The sequence below is a fragment of the Pseudopodoces humilis genome, chromosome 29 (genome assembly GCF_049639895.1).
Source record: "Pseudopodoces humilis isolate 2021_Gansu_Grassland_sample_001 chromosome 29, ASM4963989v1, whole genome shotgun sequence".
In the NCBI taxonomy this organism is placed as follows: domain Eukaryota; kingdom Metazoa; phylum Chordata; class Aves; order Passeriformes; family Paridae; genus Pseudopodoces; species Pseudopodoces humilis.
In genome coordinates, this window is record NC_142228.1 from 2,261,621 (window position 1) to 2,283,882 (window position 22,262).

The 22,262-nt window shown below is 64.7% G+C and overlaps 2 protein-coding genes across 2 annotated transcripts; one reads left to right on the forward strand and one right to left on the reverse strand.

The window, feature by feature from the left end:
• Positions 1-1,280: 1,280 nt before the first annotated feature.
• Positions 1,281-7,906, reverse strand: NR1D1 (nuclear receptor subfamily 1 group D member 1). Its single transcript, XM_005531520.3, has 8 exons — positions 7,790-7,906; positions 4,841-5,182; positions 4,664-4,752; positions 4,437-4,581; positions 3,323-3,786; positions 2,983-3,168; positions 2,028-2,238; positions 1,281-1,755 (listed from the first exon to the last, which is right to left on the reverse strand). The coding sequence occupies exons 1-8, from the start codon at positions 7,815-7,817 to the stop codon at positions 1,556-1,558; spliced, it is 1,665 nt and encodes a 554-aa protein (XP_005531577.2). The 5' UTR covers positions 7,818-7,906; the 3' UTR covers positions 1,281-1,555.
• Positions 7,907-15,512: 7,606 nt separating this feature from the next.
• Positions 15,513-22,123, forward strand: MSL1 (MSL complex subunit 1). The gene is made up of 8 exons (XM_014260164.2): positions 15,513-15,686; positions 18,220-18,443; positions 18,765-19,141; positions 19,801-19,865; positions 20,045-20,112; positions 20,344-20,468; positions 20,548-20,620; positions 20,737-22,123. The coding sequence occupies exons 1-8, from the start codon at positions 15,543-15,545 to the stop codon at positions 20,825-20,827; spliced, it is 1,167 nt and encodes a 388-aa protein (XP_014115639.1). The 5' UTR covers positions 15,513-15,542; the 3' UTR covers positions 20,828-22,123.
• Positions 22,124-22,262: the final 139 nt, after the last annotated feature.

A 22,262-nucleotide genomic window follows, 5' to 3' on the forward strand; every position in this document is an offset into this window, starting at 1 on the left:
GCGCCGGATTTGACCTTGGTGCAAAATGTCTTAAACCCCGGCCCGGGTGCCCGGCTCGGGGGTCCCGGCAGCACCGGCTGCAGGCGGTGCAATAGGAGCCGAACACTAATGCCCGCAATGGGGGGCGCAGGGCTCGGGGGTTCGCCCCCCACCCCTGGCAGCACCGGCCCCAACACGTGCCTTCGGGCCACGGCTGGGGCCGCGGCACCCGGGGGATGTCGGTGGTGCCGTGACCGTGCCGGTGCCGTGGCCACGCGTGCTGGGCGTTGTGCCAGCGCCGTGGCTGTGCCGTGTCAGCGCCGGTGCGAGGCACGTTGGTGCAATGCCGGTGCCACGGCCACGCGTGTCGGCACCGTGGCCGTGCCGTGTCAGTGCCATGGCAACTCCTGTTGGTGCAATGATGGCGCGGTGCCGTGGCCGTGCCGGTACCGTGGCCGTGCCATGTCGTGGCCGTGCCGGTGCCGGTGCCATGGCCGTACCATGTCGTGGCCGTGCCGGTGCCGTGTCCCCACGTACACTCCGTGTGACACCGCGCGCTCCCGCCGCGACACGGCAGCGCCGTCGCGGGACGTGTCTTAATCAGCCCCCGCCGTGACCCCCCCACCCCGAGCGGCCACACGGGGCGGCTTGTCCCGGGGGGGGGGGGTCCGCCCGGCCCCCCTCACCCGCTGCCCCCCGCACGCCCCCCCAACCCTGTACTCCCCCACCCTCCCCGTGCCCCTCCCGGGCCGTCCCCGCGTCTCCGTCTCGCGTCGCCATCGCACGTCCAGCATCCAGCGTCGGTCCCGGGGGGCCACACCGGTGCCCCCCACCCCTGCGCCACCTCCCCCGGGCCACCCCCGCCCCGCGTCCCCCGCCCCCGCGCCCCCCCCCGCCCCCCCCCCCCCAAGCACATACCTCATGGCTCCCGGAGCTGCCCCTGCCCGCGGGCGTCGAGCCCGGCCGGCACCTGGCCCAGCACAGCCCCGGCACGGCCCGGCTCGGTGTGCCCCACCAGGGGTCCCCCACTATGCAGGATGCCGGGGGGGCCGCGGCCGGCGTCGCTGAATGTAGGGGCGCGGGCCGGGGGGGCCGTGGAGCCCCCGTGACAATCACAGTCTGTGACGTGCGATTTTAAACCCTTTTGTGTTTTGGTCAGGATTTTAAAGAAAGATATTTTTATGGTAATTGTTGCTGGTCTATTTTACTATATATTTATGTAATAAATATATGATGAAAAAAAAAACCAACCAACCAAACCCCACCCCACCCCCCCGACCCACTCCCCAGCGCGGCTGGATCCGGCCTCTGCGTCCCACCCCCGGCCGCCAGAACGGGGGTGTCGGGGTGAGGGGACCCCCCGGCGCTGCCAGCGGAGCCGTGGGGGCGGTGCCCGATTTGGGGTGGGGGGTCCCAGCATCCTGGCGCCCACCTTGGGGTGAATCCCTGCGAGTCCAACAGGCGCCACGGGGTTGGTGCTGCCCCGGGAGGGAGGGGGGAAGTCTGTGTGTCCCCCCGCTGTGGTGTATGTACAGGGGTGCGCGGGGGGGTTCCGGGGGGGGGGGTCCGGGGGGCACTACTGGGCGTCGATGCGGAAGGAGAGCAGCTTCTCAGAGTGGAGGTTGTTGAGAGTGCGCAGGTCCGGCAGCTTCAGCAGCAGTTTGGTGAAGCGCGAGGTCTCAGCCGGGCGCGTCTTCAGCACGAGGGCGCGCAGGGCCCGCAGCAGCGTCTCCTGCAGCTGCTCCACTGATGCCGTGTCCTCCATGCCCGAGCGGTCTGTGGAGGACGGGGGGTCAGGGGCAGGGGAGGAGACACCCCAGTTCCACCCCCAAAACCCTGTGATCCCACCCCAGCATCACCCCAATCCCAGCACTGAACCCCCTGATACTCCTCTGATACCACCGCAGTGCCACCCCATCCCATCCCTGAATGCCCCAAACTCCCCACTAATCCCCTGATCCCAGCCCCAAACCTTTTCCAAACTCTTCCGACCTCAGCCCCAAACTCCTCAATTCCCCTCAAAACTTCTCAAACCCTCCCGTGCCCACCTGCCGAGACAAGGACGACGGCAGTGAAGAGCCCCAGCTCCTCATCACTGAGCTCAAGGGCGCTGAGCTTCTCGCTGAAGTCGAACATGGCCCCGAGGAGGTCGCCCATGCCCATGGCCCACAGCTCCTCCAGCCCGTACCGCGTGCGGCTCATGAACGTCACCGTCTGCTCCTTCACGTCAAACAGCGACGCGAAGCGAACCATCAGCACCTGTGGGAGGGGGGCAGGATATGGAATGGGGCACCAGGCAGAGCCACGGGAGCTGCACTTCATGCCAGGGACGCCTGTCTTCATGCCACGGGCTCCTGAGTGTGGGGCATTGCCGTGCCATGGGGCACCAGACAATGCCAGGGGCATTGTGCAATGCCATGGGGCTCCATGATCCATCCTGTGACCACCAAACGTGGGGTACCATGCCAAGGGTACTGTGTGATGCCAAGGACACTGTGTTTCATGCCGCAGCTCCCAAATGTGGGGCGTTACAATGCCATGGGACACGGGGCAGTGCCATGAGGTTTCGTGTCAATCCGTGGTTCCAAAATGTGCGGTACCACACCATGCGAGAGGTGCCCCACGCCACAGCTCCCAAAAGTGTGGCACTGCAGTGCCATGGGGCACTGTGCAATGCCAGGAGCGCTGTGCTGCATGCCACAACTCCTATTTGTGAAGCACTGCAGTGCTGCAGGGCTCCGTGCCAGTCCACAGGGCACTGTGCCATGACACTGTGCTCTGTGCCACAGATCCCAAATGTGGGGCACTGCAGTGCTGTGAGGCACCACGCAATGCCATGAGTGCTGTGGCTCCCAAATGTGGGGCACTGCAATGCCACGGGACTGCTGCTGTGTTCTGAGCCACTGTGCCCATGCTCTGGGGCTCCAGGCAATGCCATGGGGCATCCTGTCAGTCTGTGGGGCACCGTGTCGTCCATCGAGCCCTCGCCATTCCGGGACGTACCTCAAAGGTGCCAGCCTTGAGCAGGGTGACCTGGTCGTGCTGGGAGAGCGCCTGGAAGCCGGGAATGTGCTTGGCGAACTCGACGACCTCGCGGACAGCGGGGGTGAAGCTGAGGGAGAAATCCTCCCAGATTTCCTGCACGGAGCGCCCGCTGCGGCCGGGCACGTGGCTGTTCATGGGGCACGCCTGCGGGTGACCGGGGGTCAGCGGGCACCGGGGACTCCCCCAGGCTCTCTGGGGCTCTTGCTGCCACAGAAGGGAGGGGCACCGACAACGGGGGGATTAATGTGATTAACGGCTAAAAATAACCGGGGGGGAGCGGGAGCCCCCGGGCGCTCACCGGCAGGACGTCCTTGGGGCTGCGGGGCCAGGGGCACCCCCGCGGGGCCGGGGGCTCGGGGTAAGCGGCGGGGCACAGCCGGGGCTCGGGGGGGCCGGGAGCCCAGGCGGGGGGCGCGTCCCAGCGCAGGAGACCGCTGTCACAGGCGGGAGGGGGTCCCAGCTTGTCGTGCGCGTAGATGAAGATCTCCTTGTGGGCCTTGGCCACCTGCGCGATGACATCCTCGGTGGCCCCCCCGGGGCTGGGCGAGCGGGGCGGTGTCAGTTGCTGGGGGAACTGCGAGAAGCAGGCGGGGGGGGCGAGCGGTGGGGGGCCGGGGGGCGGCGCACGGCCACCGCCCGCGGCGGGACCCTCGCCGGGCCCCGGCATCGGCGGTGGGGCACTGGCCATGCCGCCCATGGCGCTCTGCATCTCCGCCAGCATCCGCTGCTTCTCCCGCTTGGGGATGCGCCCGAAGCGCACGGCTGAGGGGGGACAGCGGTGTTAGGGGGGCAGCAGTGGCAGCAGGCACGGTACCCACCCGCCCCGGCCCCCCCAGACCTGCACCATGAGGCGACAGGGGCTAATGGGAGCGGGGCTGCATCCCCTCCCCCAGGCTTGGAGGGGACACACAGCCCTGAGCACGGGAGGAATTCATCCCAGGAAGGGACATGCAGCCTTAAAAATGGGAAGACCCGGTCCTGGAAGGGACATAGAGCACTGAACAGAGGAATACCCATCCCGAGAGGGGATGTAGGGACCTGAGCACGGGGGAAACGCATTCAAGGAAGGGACAGATAGCCTCGATGTTGGGGGACCCTTTGTGGGAGGGGATACACAGCCCTGGCCATGGAGGACCCATCCCAGGAGGGGACATGCAGCTCTGGGCACAGGGCACCCAGTGTTGGAAGGGACACGCAGCCCCACATACGGGGGAGGTCCCAGGAAGGGGGGACACATCCCTGGGGACAGGCACAGCACCCAGCACAGGCAGCGGGACTCAGCTCCAGAGGTCCAGAAAGGATGTACAGCCCTGGATACATCCCGGGAATGGACCAGCTGCCTGGGCACGGGGAATCCCACCCTCAGAGGGAATCCCCAGCTCAGGACGTCACCGGGGTCCCTCCGAGCTCACCATCACGGGACATGCCGACCAGCAGGCACTTCTTGAAGCGGCACTGCTGGCAGCGGTTGCGGTTGATGCGGACGATAGAGCAGTTCTCGTTCTTGAGGCACTTCTTGTACTGGATGTTCTGCTGGATGCTGCGGCGGAAGAAGCCCTGCAGGGCGAGGGGGAGGAATCACTGGGGATCCCTTCAGTGTGACAGGGGCTCCGTGCCCCATCCCCGGCCCCATCTCTACCTTGCAGCCCTCGCAGGCGTGGACACCGTAGTGGAAGCCGGAGGCGACGTCCCCGCAGACCTTGCAGAGCAGCACCATGCCGTTGAGCTCTGCGGGGGGGTGGGGGTCAGCGGGGTCCAGGGGTGCCTGCCGCGGGGTGGGGAGACCACCCGCCACCCCCCCGCGAGCCCCACTCACTCGTGACGGTGCTGCCGGCTTTGCTTGGCGAGCTGCGGCGCCGCTCGTCCGCGGGGACCGGCTGCACCCCGGGGAAATTCACCGAGGAGCCGTACGAGGAAGAGGAGGTGGAGGAGGAGGATGAGGAGGAGGAGGAAGGGGAACCGTCTTCATGGGGGGCCAGCGTGGCTCCACCATAGGCGCGGGAATCCTGGAGGGAGCCGGTGGGTGACGGTGGGAAGTAGGTGGGGAAGGGCTGCGAGCCCGACTGGGAGCTGCCGTTGGAGCTGTCGCTGCAGAGGGACACGGGGCTGGTGCGGGTGGGAGAGGCGCCGCTGGAGCCCACGTAGCTGATCACCCCACCTGCAGAGAGAAGGAGCCACTCATGCACCGAGCTGTGCCGGGCTCAGCCTCCCCCGACTCATGGACGTGGGAACCTCCGGAGGTGGGTGGGATGCCAAGGGAAGCACCCCGAATCCATCGGCAGTGAGGATTCATGGGCATCCCGCGCAGCCACACGTGCACTGAGCTGTGCCAGGCTCAGCCTCTCCCAGCTGAGGAGGGGGAAACTCCTTGGAGGGGGAAACCCCTTGGAGGGGGAAACCCCTTGGAGGGGGATTGCAGCCGCAGGTGGGGTGGGATCCATAGGGAAGCATCCGGGGTGCATCCCGGATCCATGGGCATCCCGGCGGGCTGCTTATGTACTCAGCTACAGCAGGCTCAGCCTCCCCCAGCCCGGGGGGGTGAGGGGGAGGGAAGCCCCCCAGAAGGGAATCACAGTCCCACGCGGGGTGGGGTCTCCAGGGAAGCAGCCCGGATGCATCCCGGATCCATGGATATCCCGCTGCGCCGCACGTGTGCCGCCCACCCTGAGTCAGGCACCGCACCCACCGGCCGCCACGGGCGACGGCCCCACGTGGGACGGGGACAGCCGGGTTTATCCGGGTGCGTGCCGGCTGGGGACACGGGCAGGGCACCCCGGAATTGCCTGCAGGAGGAATGTGGGCTGGGAACCCTCTGGAGAGGTGAAATCAGGAGGTCACAGGAGTTACGCTCCTGCAGTTCCTGGCTCCATGCCCGCAGCACAGCCGGGCTGCCGCCCCACAGCTCCCGGGAAGTCCCAAGGCGCAGCCCCCCATGATGCAGCCCCCTGCGGCACTGGGGTGCTTGCTCCCTGTACAGCCCCCCATGGCACCGGGATGCTCCCAGCGCAGCCCTCCCCAGCTCGGGGGGTTCGTCCCCACTGCAGAACTGAGCAGCTGTGTGAGGATCCCCGAAAGTGGGGAGCAGCATGGGGGGACGGACACACGCGTGGCCCCTGGCTGAAGTCACAGGCGTTGTCACCCCACTCACGGGGCAGGGACAGCAGCACCGGGACACGACTCCGGGCTGGGACACGTGGATGGTGATGTCGGGGACACACGGGATCACCAGGGCCATGTGTCTCCCGCCGCACACGGTGCTGCTGGCACAGATGCCACGCGCCAGAGCCAGCTTGTCACCATCCCCCCTCACTGGACCGCCTCCAAAGGGGGTCACTGAATTGGGGACAGTGGGTCCCACCTCCAGGGCAGCTGATTCTGGGGACACCCCGCTGCTAAGACACCAAAATAATTGGGGGATCCCCACACCCCAAAGCCTCGGAACACCCATTTTAGGTTTTGGGGTGTGGGGATTCCCCCTAAGGGCTTTCCCCAGAGTATGAGAAACTTTTCTGACCCCAAAACAGAGGGAACCCCCCCAAGCAGCCTCCCCGCAGCCCCCCCCGAGCTCAGGCGGCCTCACGCCGCCGCCCCACGTGCTCCAGCCGCACGTGGCCCCCCTAGACCCCGCCCCTACACGCGTTACCACGCCCCCCTCCCTCTCATTGGCCAAACTCCGCCCCGCCCCTTCTCGTTGCCCCGGAGACAGGGCTGCCCCCCCAATGAACGGCGGCGTCCCCAGATCCGTGCGTGACGTCATCGCTGATGTCATGTGCCGACCAATGGGAGGGGGTGGGGCGGGGCTGCGGGGAAAACAAACTCCGCACGTGGCAGCGGCGGGGAGGGGGACACGTGCGGGGGGGTGGACACGGGGGAGGGGGGGGCACCGCCTCCGGTCCCCCCTCCGTCCCTCCGGGTGCGCGGGGAGCCCCGACACGCGCGGCACCGCCTCGGCCATCCACGGGCTGCCTGGTCCCCGTGGCCCCGGTGCCGCTGATAGGGACACCCTGGTCCCGCCGCCGTCCCCTTCGGCCGCCCTGACCGGTCCCGCCGCTCGGGACACACCGATCCCTGTGCTCTGCCCTGCGGTCCCGGTTCCTGGGACACCCCGGTCCCGCTGCTCCGGACTCACTTCAGTCCCCTCCGGTTTCGCTGTCCAGGGGACAACAATCCCGGTTCTCACCCGTCCTACCCCTGCGTCCAGCACTCCCCGGCGTTCGGGAATCCTAGGTCCCGGTCTCTGGAACACCCGGGTCCCGCCGCGCTCCCCTCCGGTCCCGCTGCTCAGGACGCCCCGGAACACCGATCCCAGTTCTCAACCTTCCTACCCCCGCGTCCAGCACTCCCCGGCGTTCGGGACACCCCAGTCCGGTCTCCATCCCTTCTGCCCCGACCACCGGAGCACCCCCGTGCCGGTGTTCACGTTTCCCCAGTGTGCAAGACTCCCGGCACCGGCGCGCAGCCCTCCCTACCCTCCTCCCGGGGACACCCCGGCCCCGCTGTCTGAGCCTTACCCCGCTCCGCAGGACCCCCCGGTCCCGGTAGGACGGAGCCCCGTTCCGGGACGCGGTCCCGGTGCGCATCCAGCCCGGTCGGGCGTGCGGGACCCCTCGGTCCCGGTGTCCGGACCCCTCCAACTCGCGGTCTCAACACGCAGCCCCTCGCCGCGGTCCCGGGGCGCTGCCCCCCGATCCGCTCCGGTGCTGGGGACCGGTGCCGGTGCCCGCACGGTGGTCCCGGGGGTGGGGGGCTCCGGCGGGGCACTGACCTGTGCTGCCGGCCTCGGGGGCCGCCATCCTGTCCCGGCCCCGTGAGCCTCCCGGAGCGGAGCCGCGCCGAGCCGTGCCGCGCCGCCGCCCGGTGCGGGCTGTTGTGCGCCCGCCGCCCGCCCCGCCGCCCCCCGCACCGGCCGCGGCTGCGCACTGGGCCGCACGCGGCGCCGCCGCCTCCCCCATGTGATTCCCGGGGACAGCCTCGTGCCCCAGTGACACACTTTCCGCCGGCGGCCCCGGCCCCGCGCCGCCGCCAGGGAGCCCGGGCTCGGCGGGGACCCCCGCACCGGGGCCGCCCGACGGACCGCGGGGACCGGTGCCCGCGCTGGTCCCCGCACCGGGGACACGGGGTGCCCCGTCACGCAGCACAGCATTGTCAATGCTCTGGGAACTCCCGGGCGCTGCACTGTCCCCTGCGCTGCGGACGCTTGGGTGCAGCACTTGACACATCTGTCACCTGGCAGACACTATCCCCCGCACTGGGGACCCCCAGTCACGGCACTGGCAGCTCTGTCACCTTGCACAGCACTGTCACCTGCACTGGGAACACCTGACCGTGGCACTGGCTGTCCCCTGCAGCGGGGATATCCAGTCATAGCGCTGTCACTCTGCGTGGCACCTTCCCCCGGGGACACCTGGGCACCGATGTCACCCCGCACAGCACTGGGGATATCCAGGTACCCCTGTGACCCCTCAAAGCACTGTCCACCGTCCTAGGGACATCCAGGTACCCCTGCAACCCCGCGTGGCACTGTCCCCTGCACTGGGGATACCCAGCTACCCCTGTCACCCCACATGGCACCGTCTCCTGTGCCCACCTGTTCGGCAGAAGCACCGTAGCCCCCCCCCCCCCCCATACATTGTACAGCCCCCGGTACAGCCGCTGCCCGCTGCCCCCTCCCGATGTTCCCCTGCCCAGCCCCTGCTGTCCCCATGCTGCCCACGGCGGGTGCCCGCTGTGGCACGTGCCTGGCATCCACGTCCCAGCCTGGCCCCACTCCCGGCTGCCGCGGGGGCTGCGGCATCGCGGTGCCAGGGCAGAGTTGGTGGCAGATCTGGGTCGCGGCGCCGGCCGGGGCCAGCCCAGCCCGGTGGCACCGGGGGCTCCGTGGGTGCTCCTGCTCCCGCCGTGGGGAGGGTTTTGGGGGTGCCAGCACCCTCCCGGGTGCCGTGTGCCGGGCGCTGCCCTGGCTCCCAGCCAGGAGAAGGAGCAGAGCACGGATGTGCCAGCGCCGGGAAATCCTCCGTGCTAATCCCACAGGAGGGGCGGCCTCCGGTGCCCCGGCTGTGCGAAGTGCCCGAGAAGGGACACCAGAGCTCTGCACCCCAAAGACCCCCTGGCACCCCGTGGGTGACGAGACCACCCCTCAGCTGGGGATGTCCGGGGGGTGCTGTGGGTGGTTCCGGATTTTGGGGCTCCCTAAGGCACTGGGACCGTGGGAACACCCCGACACCCCACAGGACGTGCCCTTGCCCTGAGTCACGGGGCGGTTGCACGGTGCCGCGGCAGCTCCGGCCGGGAGAACCGCGGCAACTCCCGGAAGGATGTGTGGGGCCACGCTGACACGGGAATAGGGGCACCCGGGGGAGACACCGGTCCTGGGATGAAGGGACCCGCCTGCCCGCGGGGCCCTGCCTGGACCGTGCAGGTGCCCCCGGCCGTACGCAGCTCCTCGTTCCCCTCCCGGCACGTTCCCGGTGATTATCCGTGACTCAGCCTTAAGTCTGGATTGGGAAAACATCCCCGCGCACGGCGCTGCGGCACACGGCGCCTGAGATGCTCGCCTGAAACCCTGGTGCCCCAGGAATCCCCGGGACAGGAGGGAGGCTGGGAGGGACGGGGCAAACCTCCGGAGGTCTGTCTGTGGGGCCCCGTGAGGCTGGGAACCCGGCACGGGGGGTCCTGGTGAAGGTGCTGTGAGCAGGGACCCCAGGCTGAGCACAGCTGGGATATTTCCGGGATATCCCGAGTCTGGGACCACCCATGGGGAGCAGGGTGAGGGAGAGGGGCCACCAAAGCCACCGGGAGGGGGGGGATACTGCAGCTGACGTGCACCGGGAACGCCCCCAGAGGCCGGGTCTATAGCTCGGGGGGCTTCCCGCGGCTCCCTGTGCACCCCATCATGGCAGTGCCCGTGCCAACCGGTCCGTGGCGCGCAGGTCGTCACATGCCACCAGATTCACCCCTAAACCCTGCACCTCCACCGATCTGTGCACCCCTGCGACCCCAAACCCTGCACCCCCAAACTCTGCATCCCTGCACTCTCCTGGAGCCCCTGCAAAGCCAGATCTTGTCCCACTTTATCCCGCACCCCCGGATCCTGCATCTCCCGGGGTCCCTACTCCTCAATCCAGGTCTGCCCCATCCCGTTGTGCCAGGACTCCATGGGGTACCCCCACCCGCCGTGGGGTGCCCGGAGTGGCGGGGGGACACACACGTCACCCCGTCCGTGCCATCGGCTGTATCCCCCCAATTGCACACCCGCACTCCCCCACTTCAACAGCCCCACGGGGGATGCAGCCCGCACTTCCCTCCCTTGCCACTGCTCCCGGGGGCAGGAGGCAGCGGAGGGGCGGTGGGGCCGGTGTCGGAGCGCGGGGTGAGCCCGGTGCCTGGTGTGGGGTGAGTCCGGTGCCGGGTACCCGGTGCGGGCTGCCCGGTGTCGGTGCCGGTGCCGTGGCCGTGCCGCGTGACGCTCGCCCCGCTTCCCGCCCGGCGCCTGCGTGCCGAGAGTTTATTTTTACTCGGGGCTGGAGTCTTGTTTACCTTGTTGAACCTTTTCCAGGAAGAGGGGGGGGGGGGGGGCGTCTCCGCCGGGAACGGGGGTTCGTTCCTGCCTATCGCCCCCTCGGCCCCCGGGCTGGACACCGGGGGCTGACAGGGGACAGGGACCCCAGCCCTGCACCCCCAACCCCAATTGAAGACCCCCAGCCTCGCTGTGGGGCTGCAGCTGCCCTGTGGGTTTGGGGACACCGGTTCCAGCTGTGTCCCCGTGTCACTGTACACATATCGAACATCAGTTTCTCCACACGTAACTGTAAATTCGGGGGGGCAACCAGAGGTGCTGGGTCCCACCTAATTTGGGGGTCCTGCACCCCGGACCCCACTTTCATCCGCCCCCACTGACAGCACTGGGGGGAAGGGTGGGGCAGGAGCCCCGGTGCTGCTGTGGGGGACCAGGAGAGTGCTTGGAGGGTTGGGGTTTGGAGTGGTTTGGGGGTGTTTTCCTGCCAGGAGCAGCCCTGGCTCGGCCCCTGGCTCTTGGCTGGGGCAGCAGCTCCCGCTGCCAGAATCATCCTCCCTCCCCGGGAAAGGGAAAAATCGGGTAAACAAGGCAGGCCTGGCCCCGGGCGGGGGCAGCCCACGGCAGGTGGGGGCACCCCAAGACAGGCGGGGACATCCCATGGTGTCCTGGCACTGCGGAATGGGGCAGACCAGGGCTGGGGGACAGAGCCCCAGGAAGTGCAGGATCCGGGGGTGCAGGGTGTGGGGGTGCAGGGACACCCCAGGAAGGTGCAGGATTGCAGGACTGGGGGGAGTAGTGTGCAGATCCATGGACGTGCAGGATTTAGGGACGAATGCATGCCAGGAGGTTGCAAGGACCCAGAAAGGGATGCAGGGTCAGGGGATGTAGGGACCCCACGAGGATTTAGGGGTGCAGGGCCACAGGAAAGGTGCACTGGGATAGCGTTTGGGAGTGTCAGGACCCTAGGAGGGTTCAGGGGCCCAGAAACTGGGGTGATACTGTGACATGGGGGTGCAAAAGTGGGGCAGGACCCCCGAGGGAGGGGGGACCCCAGTGTGTTCATCCCGTGGGGGGGTCCGGGGAGCACCCCCAGGGGGAGCAGCCATGGCAGGCGGGGAGCCCTCTCACCTGCCCCCTGCCCAAGATCTCACGTGCTGATGTTTGTGTTCCCTCTGCAGCCTCGGGACCCCACGGGGGGTGGGGCGAAGTGGGGTAGGGGGCGGGACAGCACCGGGAACTCCTTCAGCCTCCAGATCCCCCACCTCAGACCCGCCACCGGGGAACTCTCCTCCCCTTTCCCATTCCGTTGTCACCCCCTGTTTGACCTTCCCAAAGGTCAAATGTGTGAGGAAGAGGGGGGGACACCCCATCAGCCCCCCCCCAACCCACAGGTCACACAGAGGCCACGGCGTCGTGGCCAGCGACCGGGTTGGCATCTGTGCCAGCCCATGTGAGCGGGCTCCCTCCTCCTCCTCCTCCTCCTCCTCTTCCTCCTCCTCCTCCTCCTCCTCCTCGCGCGGGGAGCCCTCTCCATGCGCGTCACGTGGCGCTGGCATGTGCGCCCTGCTCCATTTTTAGCCCCAGCAGCCTCCCTGCTGCAGAGCCATGTGCGGGCGGGCGCCGGCCGGCACGTGGGCCTGCCGCAGCGGGGATGGGCACCGGCACCGGCACCGGCACCGGGCCGGGCCGGGCAGGACGGGCACGGCGGGGACACGGCACCCGTGTGTGTGGATACCTGTGTGTGAGCACGGTCATGTGTGTGTGAGCACAGCTAGGTGTGTGTGAACATGGTTCTGTGTGTGAACATGGTTCTGTGTGTGAACATGGTTCTGTGTGTGTGAACATGGCTCTGTGTGTGTGAACATGGTTCTGTGTGTGAACATGGCTCTGTGTGTGTGAACATGGTTCTGTGTGTGTGAACATGGTTCTGTGTGTGTGAACATGGCTCTGTGTGTGTGAACATGGTTCTGTGTGTGAACATGGTTCTGTGTGTGTGAACATGGCTCTGTGTGTGTGAACATGGTTCTGTGTGTGAACATGGTTCTGTGTGTGTGAACATGGTTCTGTGTGTGTGAACATGGTTCTGTGTGTGAACATGGTTCTGTGTGTGAACATGGTTCTGTGTGTGTGAACATGGTTCTGTGTGTGTGAACATGGCTCTGTGTGTGTGAACATGGCTCTGTGTGTGAACATGGTTCTGTGTGTGTGAACATGGTTCTGTGTGTGTGAACATGGCTCTGTGTGTGTGAACATGGCTCTGTGTGTGTGAACATGGCTCTGTGTGTGTGTGTGTGTGAACATGGTTCTGTGTGTGTGTGTGTGTGAACATGGTCATGTATGTGAACATGGTGACCCCTGTGTGTGTGAGCACTGTCATGTGTGTGAACATGGTTTTGTGTGTATGTGAACATGTGTGAACACGGCTCTGTGTGTGTGAACATGGTCACATGTGTGTGTGAACATGGCTTTGTGTGTATGAACATGGTCATGTGTGTGTGAACATGACCACGTGTGTATGTGAACATGGCTCTGTCTGAACGTGGCCACACGTGTGTGAACATGGCTCTGTGTGTGTATCAATATGTTCGTGTGTGTGAGAACAACCACATGTGTGTACGGCCACGGTTATGAACATGAGAACAGCCATGCGTGTGTGTGAATATGAATACAGCCATGCATGTGTGTGAGTATGAATATTAGAACAGCCATGCATGTGTGTATGAATATGAGAACAGCCATGCATGTGTGTATGAATATGAGAACAGCCATGCATGTGTGTATGAATATTAGAACAGCCATGCATGTGTGTATGAATATGAGAACAGCCATACATGTGTGTATGAATATGAGAACAGCCATGCATGTGTGTATGAATATTAGAACTGCCATACATGTGTGTATGAATATGAGAACAGCCATGCATGTGTGTATGAATATGAGAACAGCCATACATGTGTGTATGAATATGAGAACAGCCATACATGTGTGTATGAATATGAGAACAGCCATGCATGTGTGTATGAATATGAGAACAGCCATACATGTGTGTATGAATATGAGAACAGCCATACATGTGTGTGAACGTGGCCACGCGTGTGTACAACCACGGCTCCGTATGTGTATGACAGTGGCTACACGCATGTATAAACACAGACACGCGTGTGTGTGCACAGCCACACCTGTGTGTGACCACAGCCATGTGTGGATGTTTACAATCACATGGGGGGACAGCCACAGCCCCCCGCATGTCTGAGCAGCCTTACATGTACACACGCTGATGGGCACAGCTGCTGGCAGGGCTCGATGTGACCCATGGCACAGCAGGAACCTCGGAGAGGCTTCCCCAGTGCCACACCACGGGGGTGGCACCGCCAGCGTGACCCGGGCACCGGGACCAGGGCACCCTGATGCTCGCAGAGGGCTGGGTGAAGGGGGAATCTCCCCCCGCGTGTGTTTGTGTGTCCCTGAACGCAGCTCTGCAGAGAGGCAGATCCCCCACGTGTCCCCTGTGCGTCGCCAGCACGTGCCACGCGTGTCCCCTGTGTGTCCCCGGTGTCACGGCCCCGTGTGCTGCGGGGGGTGGAGTTTCAGCCGGGAGAGGGGGAAATGATTCTGTGTGTGTGTGAATACGTGTACATACATGTCCGTGCATGCCCGTACGCGTCCGTGCGTGTGCTCGGACGCTGCAGTCCGGACCGTGCGTGTGCATCCATGTCCATGAGCGTGCATCCATGTGCACACGTGTGTTCTGGGACTGCAGCCGGGGGTGCATGTGCACGGGCTGCAGTGTCTGCGGGCTGCGCCTGTGCTGCAGTGGGGGCTGCAGTCGCTCCCTGCAAGGGGACACGCGTGTGCATGTCCGTGTACGTACGAGTGTGCTGGGGCTGCAGCCTCTGCAGAGGGGGTGGTGCGCACTTGTGTGTGTCTGCGCGTTCTTGCACACGTCCAGCAGGAACTGCAGAGCTCCGCGTGTGCACGGGGAGGGGGGGTTCCGTCCCCGTCAGGGGGTTCAGCCCCCGTGGTGGAGGGGGGTGTGCGCCTATGGGGAGGTGCAGACCCCGAGAATCACAGCACCACCATCCCCTCTCGGCCCTCCCCGCGTGGGGGGCTGGTAGCGGTGGGACCCTTTGTGTTGTCCCTGCACACAATCCGGAGGTCCCCCGGCCCCGCCGTGTCCCCTCCCGGCACGGGACCGGCCCGTGGCCCGAGACCCCCCCCCCCCCCCCGTGGGGCGGGCGCGGGGGGCGGGCGCGGAGAGCCGGTACCACCACGCTCGGGAGCCCCCGAGCGGCCGCCCCCGGTACTGCAGCGCGGGACCCCCGCCCCACGCGCGTCCGCGTGTCGCGACCACCCCCCCCCCCCAGCCCGGGGGCAGCGGCTCGGGTGGGCACCGTCCCGAGGGTCCCCGGAAGGGACCGGCCCCGCTCCTCACTCCCGGGGATCCCACCGCCCCCACCGCCGCCGGCGCATGCGCGCCGAGCCCCGTTCGCCGGTACCCGGGGTCCCGTGCCCGGTACCGACCCCCGCCCCGCCGCCCCCCCTCGCGGCTCATCCCCGCGCGGGTTATCCCCGGGGCGGGGGCCGCTCCGCGCCGATGCCCCCCGCGCCCCCCGCGCCCCCGCCCCGCGGTGCCGGGGGGCGGTAAGGGGGCCCGGCCATGCGGTCCACGGCGTTCCGGGGGGGCGGGCGGCGGCGGCCCGAGGGGGCGGGCGGGGAGGAGGAGAAGGAGGAGGGGGGGGAGGGGGAGGAGGGCCCCGCTCCCCCGCCCCGGCGGCCCCGGGCCCCCCCGCCGCTGGGGGCACACACGGGCCGCGGCTGCGGAGTGGCGGAGCGGGAGCGGAGCGGGGCCGCGGCGGGGCCGGCGGTCGGCGGGGGCAGGGCCGCGGCGGGGGATGCGGGCGGGCTGCCCGGGGGGGCGGCGGCGGGGGGGGCGGGGGCGGGGGCGGGGGCGGGAGCGGGGCCCGCGGAGCCGGGGAAGCGGCGGCCCGCGGCCCGCGCAGCGATGGGCGCCGGCGGAGGGTCGCCCGGGCAGGCCGCCTGCCTGCGGCAGATCCTGCTGCTCCAGCTGGACCTGATCGAGCAGCAGCAGCAGCAGCTGCAGGCCAAGGAGCGGCAGATCGAGGAGCTCCGGGCCGAGCGCGACACGGTACGGCGGGGGAAGTGGGGGGGGGGGGGGGGCACGGGGGGGACCGGGGAAGAGGGCGGGAATGCGGCATGGAAGGGGTTAATTCCCGCCAAGGTTAACCCCCCTAGGTTTAACCCGCTCTCCCTGGGTGCCCCCCCCTCAGGGTTAACTCACCTTCAGGGTTAACTACCCTTACTTAGGTTTAACCTCCCTCAGGTTTAACCCCCCCCACCCGCCATGGGGTGACCCCCACCCTAGAGTTAACCACCCATAGGTTTAACACCCTCCTATGGGGTGACCCTCCCGTGGGGTGACCCCCACTAGATTTAAGCCCCCCTAGTTTTAACACTCCCCCCGTAAGAGTGATGCCCCCTACGCCTAGGGTTAATGGCTCTCCAACACTACCCCGGGGTCCCTGGGTTTGTGGTGGAATTCTGCCCATCAGCAGGAAAGTTCCCACTCCCCGTGACACCCAAGGGGTTAATGCTGCCCCCCTTCTTTGGGGTTAATACTCCCCTATTTGGGGGTTGATTTAACTTCTCTTTGGGGGTTAATCCTGTCCCTTCGATGGTAAATTTATCCTCCTTGTTTGGGTTAATACCTCCATCTTTGGGGTAATACCCCCCTTTTTGGGGGTTGATTTAATCCCTTTTATTTGGGTTAATTCAGTCCCCCCTCCTTTGGGTATTAATTCCACCATCTCCTTGAGGGTTAATTAATACCCTCTGCCTTTGATGATTAATTTTGCGCCCCTCTTTGGGGTTATTGCCCCCCCCCTCTTTGGGGGTTAATTCCATCCCCTTGAGGGTTCATGTCCACCCCTCTTTGGGTGTTAATTGTGCACCCCATGGGGTTTAATGCCCCCCTCCCCCTTTGAGATTTAATTCTGCTCCCCTGGAGGGTAAATGCCCCTCTTTTTTTGGGGAGGGGGTGGTTAATGCTCCCCCCATAGGGGTTAACGTCCAACCGCCGTGTCACCCTGGGGCTCAGTGCACCCCCTCGGGGGTTATGTGGCCCTCATGGCAGTTAACCTGATCCCCCGTGGCACCGCAGGGGTTAATGCCCCCCCCCCATGGCTGTTAATGCCCCACATCGGCACTTTCTGTTCTGCCCCCATCGGGGAGGCCCCGTGGGCGATAACGTGCCCCCCTTTCGGGGTTAACGACCCCCGCTGGCACCCCAGGGGTTAATGCCTGCCCCTTGGGGGTTACTGTCCTCCCCCCCGTGGCACTCCAGGGGTTAATACCCCCCCTCTTTGGGAATTAACACCCTCAGTGGGGGCATCTCCAAGGTACCCGGGGGGTACATAACCCTCCAGGGGGTTAATGCCCCCCTCCCCAAGGGGTTAAACACTCGCCAAGGGGTAATTCTGCGCACCCCCCCGCGAGGGGTGAGGGCCCCTTTCCCCCCCCCCCCCCGAGGTCTCTGCCTCCCCCAGGCCCGGGTTCCCCCTCAGGGGTCGCGGTTCCCCCTCGGGGGTCGCAGCCCCCCCAGACAAAGCCGCGGGGGCACAAAGGGCGGGGGCGGGGCGGGGGTTAACGGGCCGCCGCCCGTCACCCTGGAGACGGCTCGGGGGGGGGGCCTTAAAGGGGCCGCGTCACCGCGGGCACCGGGCGGGACATGGCCGCAAGGGACATCGCTCCGCTGCTCGGGCCAGCCCGCCGAGGAGAGGCTGCGACCCCACCCTGGGGATTTGGGAGCCCTCACAGCCACGAGAGGCTGCCAGCCTTGTGGGGAGGGGGATACTGTGCGGTCCCCATAGCTGAGTTGTGTTCCCCCACTCACCCCATTGGTGTCCTGTGTGTGTCACCCCAGAGATGACATGTGTGCTCCCACCAAAGGAAACCTACTTGTATGGCCCCACACGCCCACACTGCCGTGTGTTGTCCCCCCATGTGTGTTGTGTCACCCCATGGATGCTGCGTGTTCCCCCCTACAGCCATGGGTCACCCCCTGCCAGCCCCACGGCCCTGTGGCCACGTGCCATGAACGGCGGTGTCAGCAGTGGTGGCCCTGGTTGTGGCAGGAAGGACGGGGACACCCCATGTGATGTCACCGCAGGCAGTGCCGCGTCCCCCAACATGGAGGAGCCACTGCGGCAAGTCTGTGATGGGACTCTTTAAAGATGTGCTCTTTAAGCCCGCAGCTAATTGCAACCCCCCCCCTCCATCCTGCATCCTTGGGGAGGATACACAGAGGGTGGGACCCTCAAATTCTCTGGTTTTTGCTGCCCCATCTCTGGAAGTATTCCAGGCCAGGTTGGACAGTGTTTGGAACAACCTGGGATAGTGGAATATGTCCCTGCCTGTGGTAGGGGATGGGACTGGATGGGCTTTAAGGTGCCTTCCAACCCAAATTATTTGTGGGTTCTTTGATTTGATGAAATGCCCTCTCAGACTGGGTTTTGCAGCTGGACACAGGCATGGGCTGTGCTGGAGCAGGAGGAGCCGGAGAGTGGCCATTTTGTGCCATTGGACACCCAATGGCAGCTGCCCCGGGGTGCCCACGGGGGTGACCCCACCTTGAGGTGAGCCCTCCCTCACCTGCCTTGCAGCTCCTGGCGCGGATCGAGCGCATGGAAAGGCGGGTGCAGCTGGTGAAGAAGGACAGCGAGCGGGAGAAGCACCGCATCTTCCAGGGCTTTGAGGTGGATGAGAAGCCGGAGGCGGAGGCGTGTGAGAAGCTGCCTCTGGAGTGTCCCCAGGACTTACTGGAGCCTCCCCCGACCCTGCAGCCCAAGCACTTCCCCTACGGCAGGAATGGGAAGGGGCATAAAAGGTACAAGAGTGCATGGGGCGGGCTGTGTGGGGAGAAGGGGGAATGCTTCCTATGGCTTCACCCTCTGTTTGTGGGGCTGGCACTACCCAGCAGACTTTGAGGTGTTTGGAGAGGCCACCCAGCACCAGGAGCACGTCCCTGTGTCCAGGAGAACCTCAAGAAAGCCTGTGTGGGGAGTCCAGGGTCCCAAAATGCTGGGGGAGCCCCTCTGTAAACTGCTTAAGTCTGGCCCTGGTGCAGCAGCCCTGGTTTGGGGGTGCCAGGAACCCCCCCCAAGTGGCCCTGGTGCAGTGCCTGGCTCAACTCCTCTTCCTCCTGCAGGAAGCCAGCGTTCGGGAGCACGGAGAGGAAGACGCCTGTTAAAAAACTAGTGTCAGAGTTCTCTAAAGTGAAGAGTAAAACTCCAAAGCACTCACCAGGGAAGGAGGAATCGGGTGGCTCCTTGGCTGAAACTGTTTGTAAACGAGAACTGCGGAGCCAAGAGACTCCGGAAAAACCCCGGTCGCTCCTGGAGACCCCACTCAGAGCGTCAGCCCCGCCGAAGGGCCCTGGCACCCACCCCAAGGAGAAAGGCTTTGTCAGCGAGGCCGACGACCTGCCCTATCTCTCCACCACCGAAATGTACTTGTGCCGCTGGCACCAGCCACCCCCATCGCCGCTGCGGGAACCTTCTCCGAAAAAGGAGGAGACTGTAGCAAGTAAGGATGGAGAGAACGAGGGAGAAGCTGCTGGGGCTGAGAGCGCTGAACAGGGCTCGGCACCCTCATTCTGAATCTGGGGAAAGGTTCCCAGATTGCCAAAGGGAGTGCCCGTGGTGCTGGGAAAGGTGTCACGCTGCTGGCTCCTTCCACTGCGGTGGGTGCTGGCTCTGGGCTCTCCCCAGTCTCATCCTGGGCTCACGCCGCTCTGGGAAGGGCTCCTGGCTGGTGTCTGTTGGAACAAGCGGTGAAGCAACTTCCTGTGGGTGGGTGGGAAACGTGTCTCTGGCTCATGCCGTGGTGACACAGCACTGGGGTCATCTGCTGTCCCTAAATCTGCTGCTTGTCCTGCCTTGAGCCCAGCCAGGTTGGTGTGGATGGGAGCTGGGCTGTGCCGGGTGGCTCAGCGCTCTGGCTCAGACAGAGCCCAGCACATCCCGGGGAGTGGCTCAGCTTTGCTCATGTGCTGGACCAGGGGGGTGGAGATGAGCTCTGCTGTCCCTGACAGCTCACACTGCTGGCTCAGGACGGGCGTTTGGGGCATCCCAAGCTCTGCTCTAAGGGAAAGGATGGGCAGGAAGGGAGCAGTGAGGTGGTGGGATGCAGCAGGGGCCGTGAGGATTCCAGTGTGGGGTAACACCCTCCTTGTTGTCCTGCAGTTCCTTCTTGGAGGAACTACGTCGTGGAGCCCCTGAGAGACCCCAACCCCTCGGACCTCCTGGAGGTACGTGAGCCATTGCAGCTGGCAGTGCCACAGGGGCTTTCCAGGCTCTCCCACACTCCCAAAGCTGGTGGCATCTCATCCCCTGATCCAGCATCAACCCTGGCTGTGCTTGGTGGGGGGCTGAGGTGGTGGATCTGGCCCTGGGATGATGTACTGATCCCCGTCCGGTGTTGTTGCAGAACCTGGACGACAGCGTCTTTTCCAAACGGCACGCAAAGCTGGAGCTGGATGAGAAACGAAGGAAAAGGTGGGAGCAAAGAGAGCAATGGGGGTCTGGAGTCCCTGTCTCACAGGGGAGGGTCCTGTGGTGTCACCTTGGAGCAGGGGACAGGGCAGGGTGCAGCTGGGATGGGCACCAGGAATGCTGCAGGAGGAGGGATGCTTTCACATCACTGCAGCCAGTGCAGCCCCGTGATCGCCTTGGGGGAGTCTGGCACTACCCGTGGCTCCTCACTTTCCCAGCCATCCTGTTTTCCAGGTGGGACATCCAGCGGATCAGGGAACAGAGAATCCTACAGCGGCTGCAGCTCCGAATGTACAAAAGGAAAGGGATTCAGGAGTCGGAACCTGAAGTTACCTCATTTTTCCCTGAGCCAGATGATGGTGAGGCTTGGGAAGCGGGTGTTGGGTGTGGGGCTGCAGACATGGGGCGGGTCTCACACTCTCTGGTGTCTCTCCACAGTGGAAAGTTTGCTCATCACCCCTTACCTGCCCGTTGTCGCCTTTGGCCGGCCTTTGCCCAAACTGACCCCACAGTGAGTACTGGGAGCAGGAGGGGACTGGGCTGGGGAGCACCGGTGTCACTCCTGGGAGGGCACCCTGCCCATTTTGGGTCTGCATGGCGCTGCAGTGACACCAGTTGTGCCCACAGGAACTTCGAGCTGCCCTGGCTGGACGAGCGCAGCCGCTGCCGGCTGGAGGTGCAGAAGAAGCAGACGCCGCACCGGACCTGTCGGAAATAAGGGAGGTGCTGGGAGCTCCAAACACCTCCAGGAGCTCCGTGTGTCCTCGGGGGGGCTCTGAGCACCTCTGTGGCACCAGAAGCTCTGCCATCACCGGGTCACCACCAGCTGCTGCCTGCTCCGTGCTGACAGATGGTTCTGTTCTGTGATCCCAGTTTTGTTCGTTTGGGTTTTGGAACGTTTCCTGGACTCGTCCCCCGCGCTGGCGCCGGCTTCCCAGTGCCACCGGCCAGCAGCTCCCGTCCGTGGGGCAGCGGGCAGATCTCAGCCCCGTCCTCGAGTCCCCCGTGTGCCGCCCCTGCACTCTGCAGCCCGTGGCCTTGGGATCTGGGGCTCTCACCGTGTCCGGTGCGAGCACGGGGATCACCAGCACCAGATCCCGTGTCTGGGGGTGCCACATCCCCCGGGACTCACCCGCTGCTGCCTTCATGTTGTGTTTAGTTAGAAAGCAGGATAAACAGCGGATTGTGTTGGAGCCGGCTGGGGCTTGGGAACTGGGAAGCGCCTGGGATTCTCTTTTGGGAGGTTTCCCCCTCTTTGGGGGTTTTCCTCTCTAGAGTGGGTTGGCGGGGGCAGAGGGGAGAGTTAAAAAGCAAAAATTAATTTTTTTTTTTTTTTTTTGGTGAAATAGAAACCCTGTGCGCACAATTTGGGGGGTTTTAATGTTTTTTTTAAATGTAATTTAAATGTTTTGAGGCGGGCAAGGGGTTTGCTGTGAGGGGGGGCGATTATATTGCCTGTCCAATGCTCCTGGGTGCTGCTGGACCCTTTTGGTGCTGGATGGGTGGGGAGGGGCTCCATGTGTCCCCTTTTCCTTTTTCGTCTTTTTTTCTCTGTTTTCTCTCCCTGTCTTCCCCCATTTTTCCTCACCCTTTCCCCCTTTTTTTCCACATTTTTTCCTCCTTTTCCCCCCTTTTTTCCTCCCCCTGCACTGAGCCTGTGCCCCCCCCCAGTCTTATCCCCCACTGCCCCCCTTTCTGTAATTAACCCCGAGCTTATTGAACGCCTGAAAACTCGTTTACAAAAAAAAAAAAGACTTAGGAAAAAAAAAAAAAACTTTAAGAAAAAGAAACAAAACTTTAAAAAAAAAAAAAAACCTTAAAAAACCCGGAAATTGTTAAAAAATCGATAAAGTTCTAAAACCACCGAGTTCTAAACACGTTACGGGAGCGGGTGGGGTCACGCGCGGACACGCCCGATCGCTGGTTTTATTTTATTATTTTTTATTGCTTTTCGTTGTTGGTTTTTTTTTTGTTTTGTTTTGTTTTTGTTTTTTACAATAAACAAGGAAAAGGCTGCTGGGTGCTGGTGTTTTTCCCCCCCCCCTCTATTTACCCGCCTTCGCGTGTGACGTCATTTCCGCGGAGCGGTGACGTCAGCGGCGGGCGCGGCGCGCGCCCCCTGGCGGGCGGCGGCGGGGGCAGCGCGGTACCGG

Bases quoted from the DNA above. Each gene is read 5' to 3' on its own strand.
- NR1D1 (XM_005531520.3), bottom strand. From the start codon at position 7,817: ATGGCGGCCCCCGAGGCCGGCAGCACAG. The intron at 5,183-7,789 runs GTCAGTGCCCCG...TTCTCTCTGCAG, and splicing joins CCCCGAGGCCGGCAGCACAG to GTGGGGTGATCAGCTACGTG. The intron at 3,169-3,322 runs GTGAGCGCCCGG...GGTCACCCGCAG, and splicing joins GCCCCAAGGACGTCCTGCCG to GCGTGCCCCATGAACAGCCA.
- MSL1 (XM_014260164.2), top strand. From the start codon at position 15,543: ATGGGCGCCGGCGGAGGGTCGCCCGGGCAGGCCGCCTGCCTGCGGCAG. The intron at 15,687-18,219 runs GTACGGCGGGGG...CCTGCCTTGCAG, and splicing joins TCCGGGCCGAGCGCGACACG to CTCCTGGCGCGGATCGAGCG. The intron at 20,113-20,343 runs GTGGGAGCAAAG...CCTGTTTTCCAG, and splicing joins GATGAGAAACGAAGGAAAAG to GTGGGACATCCAGCGGATCA.